The sequence below is a fragment of the Corylus avellana genome, chromosome ca11 (assembly GCF_901000735.1).
Source record: "Corylus avellana chromosome ca11, CavTom2PMs-1.0".
Classification (NCBI taxonomy): domain Eukaryota; kingdom Viridiplantae; phylum Streptophyta; class Magnoliopsida; order Fagales; family Betulaceae; genus Corylus; species Corylus avellana.
In genome coordinates this window covers 18,685,329-18,699,874 of record NC_081551.1, presented here as the reverse complement: position 1 = coordinate 18,699,874, position 14,546 = coordinate 18,685,329, and the positions used below count along the sequence as shown (strand labels likewise).

The 14,546-nt window shown below is 37.6% G+C and overlaps 3 protein-coding genes across 3 annotated transcripts; 2 read left to right on the top strand and 1 right to left on the bottom strand.

Moving 5' to 3' along the window:
• The first annotated feature begins 1,120 nt into the window (after window positions 1–1,120).
• Window positions 1,121–7,150, top strand: LOC132166081 (uncharacterized). Its single transcript, XM_059576834.1, has 6 exons — window positions 1,121–1,439; window positions 1,539–1,671; window positions 3,201–3,304; window positions 4,626–4,770; window positions 4,856–4,996; window positions 5,240–7,150. The coding sequence occupies exons 1-6, from the start codon at window positions 1,399–1,401 to the stop codon at window positions 6,665–6,667; spliced, it is 1,992 nt and encodes a 663-aa protein (XP_059432817.1). The 5' UTR covers window positions 1,121–1,398; the 3' UTR covers window positions 6,668–7,150.
• Window positions 7,151–7,300: 150 nt separating this feature from the next.
• On the top strand, window positions 7,301–8,678 carry LOC132166082 (cell wall protein RBR3). The gene has a single exon (XM_059576835.1). It carries the CDS (start codon window positions 7,379–7,381, stop codon window positions 8,393–8,395), a length of 1,017 nt encoding a protein of 338 aa, XP_059432818.1. The 5' UTR covers window positions 7,301–7,378; the 3' UTR covers window positions 8,396–8,678.
• A 1,237-nt stretch (window positions 8,679–9,915) lies between these two features.
• Window positions 9,916–14,271, bottom strand: LOC132166577 (ras-related protein RHN1-like). Its single transcript, XM_059577422.1, has 8 exons — window positions 14,128–14,271; window positions 13,240–13,317; window positions 12,976–13,143; window positions 12,306–12,354; window positions 11,282–11,355; window positions 10,792–10,885; window positions 10,364–10,487; window positions 9,916–10,155 (listed from the first exon to the last, which is right to left on the bottom strand). Exons 1-7 carry the CDS (start codon window positions 14,164–14,166, stop codon window positions 10,387–10,389), a joined length of 603 nt encoding a protein of 200 aa, XP_059433405.1. The 5' UTR covers window positions 14,167–14,271; the 3' UTR covers window positions 9,916–10,155; window positions 10,364–10,386.
• Between the last annotated feature and the right edge of the window lie 275 nt (window positions 14,272–14,546).

Below are 14,546 nucleotides of genomic sequence, written 5' to 3'. Positions count from 1 at the left end.
CTTAATTAGTTGATTGGTCATTTTCTCTAGTTGGTCACTGACTTGCTGCCATTGTCCATTTGGTCCATTTCTTTTCTTTTTTCAAAATGATGAGTGTGGAACCAATACAACAACAGAAACAGAAAACAGATACAACTGAAAAAAAAAAAAAAAAAAAAAAAAAATTACAAGGCCTATCAACAAAGGCCACAAAAGTCTACCAAGAAAGATTTTTTCCACCATCAAGTGGAAGATTTAACAATGAAAACATGTACAGGGAAAAGTTGCTAGTTAAACTGTGAAATTGGTGATAGCGGCCCAATAAGTTATGCCGTTAGTGTTAAATTACAATTTTTCTTATAAGTTTAAGCTTATAGACATATGTAAATTTAATCACTTAATCAATACTTTAACACTTGTCCTCATGTATGGGTTTAAACTCTTTTTTAATAGGTGATGCCTAACACATTGAATATTTAATTTAAATGGAGGTGAATTGACGGAGTCAATGTTCAATTCCGAGACCCTTAATTCTGATACTATATTAAATTACTGCAGAAATTGGTAATTTAACGGTTAGAAGGGTTGAAGCTAACATTTGAACCTTGGGAAAGAGGGTAAAATTAAAAAATAAATAAATAAAAATTGAGGTAGGGGGTAAAAGTTTAATTTTTAAGGGGTTACAAGTTACAAGAGTATTTAAAAAAAATGGGGAAAAACATAGTGGTTGAAACCCTCCACCTAAGCCACCATGTCTTGGATTCATACTCCATTGGTCCTTAATATTTTGTGGTTACAGAACAAAAAAAAATTGAAAAATACTAGACATGCACTTCTTATAATAATGCCTGATTGATAGTTTGATACCGTTGTAACGGCCGTTATATATCTTTGCTATATCACACTGACACAACGGCTCTGAGCCTGTGGGCGCTAATGCTAAATGTTTGTCTAAGCCAAAAGCAATACAACCGATCTATAAATAAATAAGCTGTACTTGATGGTAATCGTCATATGCGGTCCAGCTCAGTAGATTCCATCAACTCCAATGCTCCTCACCCACCCTGACCTACCATCCACCACTTGACTGATGACTCATCCCAGAAAGAAAAAAAATGTCTTCGCATCGTGCGGCCACGGCCCCCCAGACATCTCAAACCCCAAAATACCCCTTAACGTTCATCGATCCGTCGAAAACAAAAAAGGGAAAGTAACAAACAAGCGTCCACCACTCAGACTTCAGAGGGAGAGAGCAGAGTTTTGAAAAGTGTCTGACGCCTTTTGAAATTTTGAGCTGTGTGTTGTTGCTTGATGCGGGCATTTGGTTTGTAGGATCTGACACTGAGTCTAATCGTTCACTGACTTTGTTTTTGGCCTATGTTGCTCTGAGTCAACTCGTTCACTGACTTGGGATCGACAATGTTGGACGGACTTCTCAGCCGAGGCTTTGCTTCCAAATGGTTTTCCCTCTATCTATATGAATGTATATGGATTCTGTGTTTTGATTTTGAGTGTTAATGTTTTTTTTTTTTTTTTTTTTTTTTTGTGTGTGGCTGTAGTAAGTCATTGATTAAAACGACCAAGACTCGGATCGATGTGATTCGGAGGAAGAGAAAGGCGACTGAGAAGTACTTGAAGAAAGATATCGCTGATTTGCTTGCCAATGGGCTCGATATCAATGCATATGGAAGGGTAATCTAACCATCTTTGTATTTTTTGGATTTTTCGTTCGGTTTCGTTGCGTTTAGCCGGTTAGATCTTTGAGTTGAGTGTTTGTTTTTTTTGTTGTTGGAATCTTATTCGCTGTCACTTGTTTGGCTGCTGAGAAAAGTTGAGGCAGAGTATAAGAAATCGATATGCTGAATTTTGAGCTTCATTATAACAAAAGAAACAACAGAAAACGAAAAAGGGCGCCTGCGTTGCAAATTGTTTAGATCATAAAATCATGTATCGGAAAAAAATTGAAAAAGAAGAATCTTTAGGCTTAAACTATGTTCTATTTATTTGATTTTGTTTTTGGTAGTTTGGCAAACATAACGTTAACGTATTTGGAGGTTGAAACTGAGTGTGTTCTCTTTGCTTCTTATTGAGGATAAGTCAAAATGCAAGGAGAACGGTGGCTTTCAAGAGCCAAATGAGGATTAGCTTCTCTGTGAACAGTAGGATTATGAAATCTTTTCATAATTTTCATGACTTTGAAACAATGGTATTATCTCTGCATACGATGGAATTGGAGGTTTAAGCATCGTAGCCTGAGCTTTTGTGTATGAGGATCATAACATCAATATCCCTTTTGTCCCTCACCATAACCAAGAAACACACACATAGCTGAGCGTGCAGACAACTTAGAACGTTCAGCATGAGGTCGAAGGACAAAGCATGTGCAACCAAATACTTTTAAATGAAAATATTCAGGAGCCTTACCATATAATTTCTCATAAGAAATAATTGCACAAAGGACTCAAAGCCTGAGCCTAGCCCCTTTCAAAAGAGCTACTACCTTTTTTTTGGTCTCGCATGGATTGACCAATTGCAGAAACGCCGTCAGAGATTTCTTTGGAAATTTTAAGATACTTGACATAGATTTACCATTTTTTGAGTGAACTTGTTAGGGTTGAATAAGATATAAGCCAGCTCTTGTAGACCATGAGCAAAACATTCAATAAGTGCATTTCATGTTTCCATTGAAGTGCCAAGTCCCAAAACTGGTTCAAGTATGTCTTTGGATAGAGTGCCCATAACCCTGCTGTAAAGCAAGCAATTTGATCATTTCCAAAGGTGTTATAGTCTGGATTCTCAGAAAGCAATTTGTCTCCTGCACCTTCAGCATTTGAGTCAAAAATATATCTTTTAGGCATCGGAAAATCTCCATTGAGAAATCCAAGCATCTCTTGCCGCTTGGTTAAACTCATTGCTTGAATTTTCCAGAGGAAATAGTTTGATTGAATTAGATAAAATCCTGTACCCCTTAATTTGGATCTGTAATGCAATGGTAGGAAATGGTGATTGTTTGACATCACACATGCTGGAAATATTATGTTTCCTGTTGCCTTCAAATGTTGGTTTTATTTTTCTTTATTTTTGTTTTTTGTGGGATGACTGGGACCTGATACCACTTCTAGATTGTGTGACTGCTCCATTATTGAAACTGTTGATGATTTGGGTTTAATGTACCTTTTACTGAAAGAAGTGATATTGTTTCTTGTGAGGTGGTGAAACAGGCTGATGGACTTCTAGTCGAATTGACACTTTCTTCATGTTATGATTTCGTTGAGCATTCATGTGATTTCGTATTGAACCATCTTTCAATGATGCAAAAACAGAGGTATGTGTTGCTTTATTGTTATAGTCACATCAGAACTGTTTGCTGGCCTTTAAATCTCATCCAAAATTCCAAGAAAAGCTAATATTGTAAGCTAGCTATAAAAAATTCTTTGTTTAAATGTATATTTGTATAGTTGGGTATCAGGCATATGTGAATAAAAATATTAAATATCCAAGGGAAGAAAACACCAGATAAGATGATACAATGACCATAAGTTGGCTCATCCTGCTCTAAAGTCATAGCCTCTTTATCTTCAGTCCGCCATACTGGCTGGACAATATATGCCATTCTTGTACCATTGGAATTAACCTTTTTTTTTTTTTGATAGGCTTGTACCATTGGATTTAACTATTATGCGGTCATCTATGGCTCATCATGTCTGCATACATTCTCTGTAGTATTAATTTGTAACTGTTCAATTCATGGAGCTCATCTTTTCTGCGCGTATTATACGATTATGTACTATCAACTTACATGTAAATATTGGACAGCATGGGTGACATCTAATGCCATTCAAATCAGATATTCATTATGTACTATTAGATTGAGGCTTATGGATTAGATAAAATCTAGTGTATATATTTTTGTTGGAGTTAGAATATGAAATAGTGAGGATGAATGCAGATATGGCTGCATCCTTCTAGACAGCTTCCTGTTTGTTGGATATTAAATTTTTACATGCCTGTTTCAATTTTCATTTTTTCTTAAGCTAAAATATGTAATTGTGGGGTATACTTGTTCTATCTTATTTATTTATTCTTTGCTGTTAAAGAAATCTAATTGAGGTACTTGGTATTGATTGATCATGCTGGGAATATCACCTGATGTAAACTTATGATTTGGTTAGTAGATATATGTTAATACCATATATACGCGCCAGACCGTATTGTACTTTTGCTTGCAAACGTCACTATGCTAATTGGTCCTGCATCAAATATCTGTGCGATGAAAGATTGACTATCACATGATACTGAGCCATTTAATTCAGTGTGTGTATTTTAGAGAAAAAAATTCCTTTAAGGTAATATAATGAGAAAGTCAACCAATCAGATTGTCTGGACGTATCTGCTCATAATGAAGTTGGCGTCGATAAATTTCTGGTGGGTTCTGTTCGACGAGATGTTCATGTTATGATATGAGTTCTGCACTCCTAGTTTGAAAGCTTGGTGTAGGGCCAACATGAAATGGAGTTACACTTTTCTAAATTTGAACTTAGGCAATCATGTCTTGATACTACTTCAGAATTGCTCTGGCTTGACTATTCTTTTCTCTCAAATATGCTTTGTTCAACATTTCTTTTGCTTGACCAATTTCTTTACAGGGAATGCCCCGAGGATTGTAGGGCGGCTGTGTCATCCCTGATGTTTGCTGCTGCGAGGTTTTCAGATTTGCCGGAATTACGTGATCTTAGGCAAATATTTCAAGAGCGATATGAGAATTCCCTGGAATTATCTGTGAATCAGAAGGTAATGCCTTATGAACTTACTCTTAATAATATAATTATAAGTTCATAGCTGTTCTAGTCTAATCAACTGAATTGCTCATTAATAGTTTGTTGAGAATTTAGCTTCAAAGACATCTACACTGGAGAGGAAAGTTCAGTTAATGCAAGACATAGCACTAGAGTTTTCAATAATGTGGGACTCCAGGGCTTTTGAAATGAGAATGTCTAAGCCCTCCACATATGCACAGGTATGCCTTTCTGTATTTTATCATTCTATGGATATATCTGGCAGATAGAAATAGAGAGCAGATCCTGGGATTCTTAAGATTTCTGGACTTGTTTCACTTAATGGCATCCTCTTTACCTTTTTCTTTTCTCAAATAATTTATAAAAGAAGTTTTAAAGATTTTTCTTCACATTCATACTGGTATCCTCCTTAAAATATCTTCAACATGTTTGAGTTTACCTGCACTTTCTGTGCTTTACTGCAGGAGCAACCCAAAATTTATGGGTCTTTCAATGTTACTGGTGATAAAAATAAATCATCGAGTGGTATGGGAACCATCCCAAGAGGAGAGAAGCCTGATGTTTCACTTAAAGAAAGACTTGAACTTACTAATGATGGGCATAGATTGTACAATGGCCAGGAGGGTACTGTATCAAAAAGAGAACTGGACAATCGGTCTAGACATGAATTCTCTGACAAGGGATACAAGGCACGCAATGGCAGAGAAGGAACTGTCTCGAAAAAGGATGGTCATGACATTTCATCCCAAGGAAGGCAAGAATTTGCTGATGACAAGCACGATGCATGGAATTGGAAGGGAGATGCCACTCCAAAGTCAGCTAGATCTCGCAGTTCATCTCGAGGAAAAGGTCTGGAATGCATTGATGATGGATCTAGGTTGCCTGTTTGTAGAGAGAATACTGCCCCTGTAAGTGACTACGCAGGATCCTTACTTCATGGAAAGCCTGAATTTGCTCCTAGTTGTGCAGGACTGCAGTCGAAGGGCAATTGTAAAGAACCATTGGCTGGTAATAATCTTGTCATTCAACATAATATTACGAACTTAGTGGGGAAGGTCGAGGAGGATATAATACATAAGGAGAAGCCCTACTACAGGAATGCCCTCCCTCCTCCTTATGTTAAGCCTAATGTTAAACCCAAGGCTAGCAAATCTAGATCCGATTTAGGATCTTCACCGGCTGGTTTTGATAGTAATGTAGCCCTTGTGGAACCCTCAATACTCAAGAGAGCCAATGTTGGTAGTACTTCTGAGAGGATCCAAATAGGATCGAACCACTCTGATTATGAGAGGCAGGTTGTTGGACTTGCTAGAGTGAATGGTCATGGTCAAGAGAAAGATCATTTCTATCAAGATGATATAACCGGGAACTCCACACCAAAACCAAGATCAACCCGAAGGAGACGATCAAAATCACATCACAATAACAATGATGCTGGCTATTTTGAAGAAACAGGAGTTGTTACAAGGAAATCAAGAAGCAAGGAAAGGGATAACTCAAGACGTGGGTTGCAAGTTCTATTTGATGATGAACACTACAAGGATGATGAAGAGGAAAGGAAATTGGATAAACTGTTGATGAAGTATAGTAAGAAACCATCACCCTATGAACCAGCAATGGTGAGAGGAAAATCTAAAACTCGTCATGCAGATCACATGGGGGCTAATGCGGGTGAATCCCCACAGAATAGCAGAGGTGGGCCTGATGAGATGTCAGAGATGGTTCCTCCTCCGCCCCGGTCAGTTTCTCTACCCCATGAACATACAAGTCAATCACAGGCAACCAAAGTGCTTTCTCGTGCTGCTTCTTTTCAGCCGGCTCGGCATGTGCATCCTAAGCTGCCAGACTATGATGTTTTGGCTGAACGATTTGCAGCCCTGAGAGGAAGGTAAGGGATTGAGCATTCAGAATTTTCTTTGTCAGCATGATTGCTACCAACCTAAAGCTTCTTACATTTGTTTCCCTGGGTGGATTTGGTGCTGTCTTTGAAGAAAAATAGAATGCCGATACTCCCATTACTGATGGTTGAGCACCTTATAGGCTTGGCTCTGAACTTGCATGACCTGCAGTCGAGTATAGCTCTACGTGTGTCTAGGGCTGGCATTGTTCTTCTTAGCGGTTATATACTAAATTTCAATACAGTCCCCGGAGCCCAGAGTGCTTTTTTTTTTTCTTTTTTTTCTGGGGCAGTACCCAGAGCTATTGGTTGCAAGAGTTGTAGTAATGCATGTAGCTTAAAATGGTAGAAGATTCTATGCGGTTAGATAGAAGTTGGATGAGATTGCTTAATATGGTACCGGAGTTCTTTGAACCAAAAACAAAAAACAAAAGTACTATAGTTCCACTGCCAAAGATGAAGACTTGTTTCATGTGAATTAATTAATCACAATTTTAGTTGTTTCTTTCTCAAAATAATCATTATTCATGGTCATTTTCAATTTTGTCTGGAGACGAAGGGAAAGAAGGTTGGACTATGATGTTTTGTTGAGTGTGGTGGAACTTTTAGCTTTGATTCCATTTTTGCTCAAAGATTGTGAATTTGTGATGATGGTCTGCATGTATAGTACTATAATGCCAATACAAAATGACCTATATGACCTCGAATGTCAGAAAAACCCAGCAGCTCAGAAATCAGAACCAAAGCTTTCAACATTCCCCAGGTCATTGCCATTTTTAGATTCGCTTACAATTTCCTTGTCATAGGTGAACAACTATTTCCCGCCAAAAAGCTTCTCACCCGCCCCCATATATCACAGTCCCTCTTTTTACTGCCCCCCATACTCTCACTCCACCACAAAGCAAGAGAGAGAGAGAGAGAGATGAGGGGGACATCCAAGGTGATTATGGGGGCAACCCTGGTAATGGTGGTGAGCCTTGCCATAGTGCTAGGCCTAATCTTGGTGCTGCTAGCTGAGCTCTACTGTTCTCTCTTACTCCGCCGGCGTCAACTCAGAAACACCACCTCCGACACCCCCACCGCCACTGTGATCTCCACTGCCACCGCCACCAACACTTCCTCTTCTCAGCCCTCGCAATCCAAAGACGAATCATCTACTCCCCCTCACAGTAGCTTCTACTCCCAAGGGGTTCTTCACGCTCCAAGAAGCTTACTCTTCCCTGCATTTTCCAGCATTGAAAACGAGGGAGAAACAAAGAAGCTGCATTCTCAGCTTCATCATATTGTTGACGTCCAAACCCAAGAGTCAAACGCAAGCCCTCGCCAAATTGGACTTGTCTCTGCTTCTGCTCCGCCAACTCCTTGTAATGACAAAGCTAGCGGTTGTGGGGAGCATTTTGTGTACATTTCTAATCCCATTTATGACAACGATGCTATGGCAACCGGGGTGGACAGGGACAGTACTCCATTCGAAACGCCGGACACGTCGCCTTCGCGATTAGAAACGGGCGGTTCTTCTTCCGACGAAGACGACGATGACGTTCCCCAACCATCAAGCCCAACCACACCTCCTCTGACTCCGATGAAGAAGCTTCCAGCCGAGGCTTGCTCCGTCTCCCTTAGGAATACCGGGTCAATTGGCACTTCAGGGAGTGATTCCAACAGTTGCAATGGTCCTTCATCATCATCATCAAGCTCTCCTTGTACATCTCCTTCATGGTGATGCATCATGCTCGTGCAGAGAAAAAGACAGCAGCAGAGGCAGAGCAGAGGGTAAGAGTAGGAACTTTTTTCTCTGCATGCGTGGTAGGCAATGGGCATGGCTCGTCCACCCAAGCCACGCCTCTAAAGGCCAACTAATTTTCTTTTACTCTTTTCTTTCCCTCTCTACGTAGTACGTACGTTGCAGGATTGCTCTTTTGTTTTCATTTGCTTGTATGGGTGGTTCTTGGATTCCTTTCTAGTGATATATATAAACAATTGTTTTGTTTTTGGATTTTTGAGAAATAGAGTGCATGTGAATTGTGATGAGTGGAGTAAAGGACAGAAAGACGAGGATAAGAAAAAAAAAACAAACAAACAGTTTGCTTTCACCTAGAGCGCTGATTTCAATGCGTTGAAGATTAAAAACAAACAAAAACTGTCACCCGCGAGGTCTTTTGTCCAGTTTTGATAATGACGAGTCCTGTTGGTTTACCTGAGCCACTGGACCAGGAGGCAAGGCAAGAAGCTTCAGTTTCTCTCCGCTGACTGTTTTTTTTTTTTGGGGACACGGTTTCACATATAGCAAATTTTGTTTGTTAAGGTAAATGGGTCGGAGCATTATCAACCGGGCAGCTAATTTGGTTAGTCCGGTAGGAAAAAAAAAAAAAAAAGGATAAAAAGAAGTTGGAATCACAACAAATATTTTTATTTTCCATTCTCTCTCTTCTCAGAAGTGGTTTTGTAATGAATGAGTAAAATAAAAATAAAGAAAAATACTTAAATGGAGTAGAAAAAAGATATAATTGAATTTTGAACGTGGGTAGCTAAAATTGAATTTTCTAACTAAAGTTTAACAAGTAAAAGCACTGATATTGGGGCTAGCAAAACTAGCCAAAAATCGGTTGCATGAGTTAAATTAATTATATATATAAAAAAACTCATATTCTCTCTCAGACAAAGTTTTTCTTCAAATTAGGTTAGTAATTTTTTTCAACCTACTCTATAAAAGCGATATATGTCTCTTGCACATGTAAAAATCATATGTTTTTTTAATAGTAGGGACAAAGTTGGAATAAATCTTATTAAAAACTCATGTGCACCTCACATATTATTAAAAAAATTTGACACATGTCATTTTTATAGATTAGATTGAAGGAAATTCCTCGGAAAACTCTGTCCTTCTCTCTCCTCTTTGGGCATATTGAAAATAGATAAAGACAGTGTATTTTAAATGGAATAATGAGGTGCTCGGAAAAAAGTGTGTTAACAAAAATATAAAAACTGTGTTATTTTGCTAAATACAAACCTTTTTTTTTTTTTTTTTGATAAAGCTAAATACAAACTTAAGCCCCTTACAAAGTCATTGATTTGCTCTGGAATTTTATGTACACCCACTTTTAAGGTACTGACTAGATGATAAAAGGGCTTTCAGTTGCATTAATCAATGTGTGGTATGTTTAAACTTTTGTGTGTCATTTGAAGATGTGAAGGCCTATTTTGATAGAGCATAGTAAATGATCAATAATTTTGCTTTAGCAATGACACTTCTTACTGCAGTATTTATTCATTGAGTTCCATTAAATCATAGTCTTGCACATAAGAGGAATATGTGAAATGTTTGAAAGTGTCACATGCTTTTCTAATGAGATCTTAAAATGTACATAGAACAAATATTCTTACAACATGTTTGTGCAGCTTGCATATCAGTCTTCAACTTTGATTAGTCACAATGAATTTCCATCTCATTGATTGATGTCCTTATGATTGATCGAGGAAAGCCTGTTTTATAAGATGGGAGGAAAATAAGGGAAACATAAATTGTTTGATTTCTCAAACTATATTAAACATTAATTACATCACCCACATGTAAGGTAGCTGGATCACCAATGGATCGAACTAATGAAGGAGGTTTATACCATCATTTTAACTTTATATTGTCAAAGAATAAAAATAACATAAGTTTCATATAATTGAAAGGATTACATACAGTTGAATAGCCAAGTGTGGGAATCATACAGAGCAGCAAAACAATCTTCTTCCACCGTCTTGTGATCCTCTGTGTAATTTCATTCCAGTCGGACGTGAAGGGCTAGCTTTTGCCAATTTCTTTGCTGCAAAAAAGCTTTTCTGTAAGCATGGAAATGAATTTCTAGTAAAATAGAGAATTGGATTCAACAGTTGGTTGATGTCAGCATTCATGGATAAATTGAGAGGGCCACAACAACAAAACACTGTCGCCAAAAGATGAAGCAGCCAGTGGACCTAGACTATCCAATTAAGAACTTGTTCTGAAGCCATAACTTAAATGACTTTTGCCCCATTCTTTGTTTTAGGATTATTATTCCTTACTTGAATTCTTCCCCTCTTTGGTCAAATTTGTATCATTAAAAAAAAAAAAAAATGTAGCTACGTTACCTATTTCATAGAAGAGCTCGTTCACATTCTGTGCAGTTTTTGCAGATGTTTCAAGAAAAACCATGCCATTTTCTTTAGCAAACTGCTCACCATCCTGCAACCATTATTACAAGGATTGAAAATTTGTCTTTAGCAATTGCATTGAACAATGGACTCGTTCACAATGATGATCAGCATAAGCAACAGGCATCTAGCTTGAATAATTGAAATACTCTTTCCTCATCAAATCACAGATATGCAATGGACCCAGACAAAAGCTATTATGCATTTTGTGTATGCTTTTGTTCATTTTTTCCAGGTTTTCCTTTTCTTTCCTTTTTTATTCTTTTTTGAGGTAGGAGGTGAGGCAATCACCTAGGCATTCAGGGTATAGGGCAAAGCTTGAGTTGGGAGCCCTCTCAAATGTCTAGGTGCATACCAATATGATGTTGACTACACTTAAACATGAACAGGATAAAGATAACAAACAAGAATAGTGGAATGTAACTACCTCGAATCCCACTTTCCTCTTCTCTGCCAAGTCAGCCTTGTTGGCCGCCAAGAACATTATCAAATTAGGATTTCCTGATATAGTCAAGTAAGAAATCAGCTTAGATGTTGAACTAATAACAAAATCACTTCAATAATATGTTTATGCTCAACAATTGTCATAATATCATGTTGAAGGAGGTAACCTTGGCCAATGGATGGATTTGTGTTTGATTTCCACATTAATTCTGGTTATGTTTTAGTAAATACCTTTAGAAATTGGTCAATTTAAAGGGTAATCAAACTTATCAAAATGTTGAGAAGGCATTTTTGTACAAATTGGTGAACATTGTCAAATTGAAGGCTACATGGTAACAACAAGAGTGACATTTTTTTTTAAAAAAAAATCAATTGATAAGTTACAAATGCCTTCATTGGGTCTTGAATTCAAGACCCCACTCTCTAGGGGAAGAAGTGTTATTTGAGCTTTAGCACATTGGCAAGAGTAGCAGCTTGCAGCTTAATGATAATTTATCTTTAAGAAAATATCTCTAGAGCAAAAGTGATTCTTGCATACTTTGGAGATAGCAAAATATGCAGTGAACTAATTGTTGGAGTAGGGACTATGGGTCTGCAAGAGAAGAGAATTTGGAAGGTATAAAATAACACCTACAACATCAGACCAGGAGAGACGCATATGCAACGCAATATATTGCACAAATTGCTCAGGCAATTGTTAAATCACCACTTATCCCAAAAGTTGTGATAAATGGTGATTTAACACGGTATCACTCATCATTTGGGCCTGCATGCAACCTATATAGGTGACATAGAGGCGTCACATAATGGATCCAGATCTGTAGATCTCAGTAAGTGTAAGGACTTATATTGCAGGTGATATGGTTCTGACTCAAAGTACCACAGATTGCAAAGTTTGTTAAAAGATTAAAAGGCATGGAGAGACAAGCAGCAATAGAAAACAAAGATTCTAAGAGTATACGTTTTAGCCTTAGCTTGTATGGGAATGATAAATTGCTGTCAGTTACCTTGTCTTTGCAATTCTTGAACCCACTTTTTGGCTCGAACAAACGAATCCTGAAGGCAAAGCACAATACATTTAACTGGTCAGATGGATTCCCAGTTTAACTGGTAACAAGTTCTCAATGCAAATTTTGTAACCCATACTAACAAATTCTTAAAGAAATAGTATTCACAAACTCATTGATAGATCTTAAGACTATGATCATCATGGATTAGTGTTGAGACAACCCAAAAATATCTCATAACTCCACTTTATCATCTCATGGCTCAATAGATTGAATTATCTATCAACTTTGAGACATATTGAGCACATTTTTATGTAATCAGGATTTTTTTTTTTTTTTGAGCACATCTTTGTTTCATATACATTTGCAATCTCTAAGAATGACGAAAAAAAAAAAGAGAGGGGAACTTCAAGAAAGGCCATGTGGGGCCATTTTACCACCATAATAAGAATGAAATGTATATGAAACAACTAGAGTAGAGTTAAGCTCATGAAAGTAATACTAACATTCCATAACCTGCTTAAATTTAGATTATACAACTACAGATAATATTAATTCAAGATGAAATCATGACCACATGAAAGCTAACAGTGAATTTAATCATAGCTGAAGATGTGCAAGTGAAAAACTAGCAATAAAACTATTGGAAGCTTGACAAGTAGCTAGCTACCATGCTTGTAATGTCATAAACCACAACCGCTGCAGCTGCACCACGGTAGTACATAGGAGCCAAACTATGATATCGCTCCTGCCCTGCCGTGTCCCATATATCAAATTTTATAGTGGCTTGATTTAATGACAAGACCTGAGTGAAGAAGGCTGCTCCAATAGTTGATTCCTGCATCTTATACCTTCGTTAGAGGTTGCACACTATCATGATTTCAAGGAAAGAAAAAGAGAGTGAAGATAATTAGGAAAGAAAAAGAAAGCGAACCTGGTACTCCAAAAATTGACCTTTGACAAATCTCAATACCAGACTGGTTTTTCCGGCTCCCATGTCCCCAAGAAGTACCTAGGGGAAAAGGTTGATAATGTCAAAAACAACAATGGGTTTTCCTTTTGCTAATCATTCCTCTCAAAGTACTCCATAACAATGCACAACTATCTCTGGCAAAGAGTTCTTTTTTATACGAATTTTATTACACAAGAAATTCTACATGTAACAACAACTAACTAATGAGTAAGGAGCCAGAGACTTGCTTTTTTGGTGGATAAGCTGGGATCACAAGCCCTTCACGTGTGAGCTCAAACAATCCTTTAATAAGTGAAATATTTAATTGAATTGTGGAGTTAGGGTTTGAATTCATAACCTCTCTGGCTCTAATACCATGCAAAATCATTACTTATTCCAAAATTTAAGTTAACAATGACTAAATTTAATCATTTAATCAATACGGCCACGCCACAATCAAATTTCATAAACCAAATTACCTTATGCATTAATATAATCCACAAGGCAACGAAAAACAAACAAGAATCTCCCCAATACAGATATCAATTTCGGCGGCAAACATCCTTAAAGCAACCTATGATCATGAAATCATACAGCTCCATCCAGGATTCACACATCGGCATATATTAATAAAAGCATATGATTTTGGCAAATAAGTATTATCAAAGGTATCCAAAGCAACAAATATTAGATGCTATGTATCAAAGTTGATAAATTTGTGTCTCAAAATAACAAACACCATCGTCTCTGGTTCGATCAACAACCTCAGTGAATCCACAAGCTGATGCAAACCAATCTTATCTAAGTGAAACAGGATTAACCCTTTTCATCATTTGAGCGAATTTAAGAGAACAGGGAAGACATACCCACCAGCTTGGCTTGTACGTTCTTGTTGCCTGTCCTCGCCATTCTGAGTCCAGTGGATAATATTTCTTCAAAATCCCAATCCAAAAGAGAAACAGAGCTTGTACCCAGAGAGAGTTATCGGCTTTGAAAGCAAAATCTGAGCGAAAAAGTGCTTTGAGAAAAAGGTGTATGCTAGGAGGAAAAGGAGATGGAAATTGCTATTAGAGGCAGAGCTGAAGTTTTTGTTGCTTCCACCACGAAAGCTTGGATAATGTTGACACGTGGGAAGCCTGGAAGAAGTAAAAGTTGTAATGACAATAGCTGTTGGGGGAACGGGACTGGTAGTTTGTCTGTTGACTGGTAAGTTAGTTTGCTTTAGCTGTCTTATTTTGTCTGTTTCTTCATTTCCCTAATCCTTGCCTTTCTGGTTCCTACTGTTTTTC

Bases quoted from the DNA above. Each gene is read 5' to 3' on its own strand.
- LOC132166081 (XM_059576834.1), top strand. From the start codon at position 1,399: ATGTTGGACGGACTTCTCAGCCGAGGCTTTGCTTCCAAATG. The intron at 1,440-1,538 runs GTTTTCCCTCTA...GTGTGGCTGTAG, and splicing joins CGAGGCTTTGCTTCCAAATG to TAAGTCATTGATTAAAACGA. The intron at 4,771-4,855 runs GTAATGCCTTAT...GCTCATTAATAG, and splicing joins AATTATCTGTGAATCAGAAG to TTTGTTGAGAATTTAGCTTC.
- LOC132166082 (XM_059576835.1), top strand. From the start codon at position 7,379: ATGTCAGAAAAACCCAGCAGCTCAGAAATCAGAACCAAAGCTTTCAAC.
- LOC132166577 (XM_059577422.1), bottom strand. From the start codon at position 14,166: ATGGCGAGGACAGGCAACAAGAACGTACAAGCCAAGCTG. The intron at 13,144-13,239 runs GTTCGCTTTCTT...TATAAGATGCAG, and splicing joins GTCAATTTTTGGAGTACCAG to GAATCAACTATTGGAGCAGC. The intron at 10,886-11,281 runs GTAGTTACATTC...TAATGGTTGCAG, and splicing joins AGAGGAAAGTGGGATTCGAG to GATGGTGAGCAGTTTGCTAA.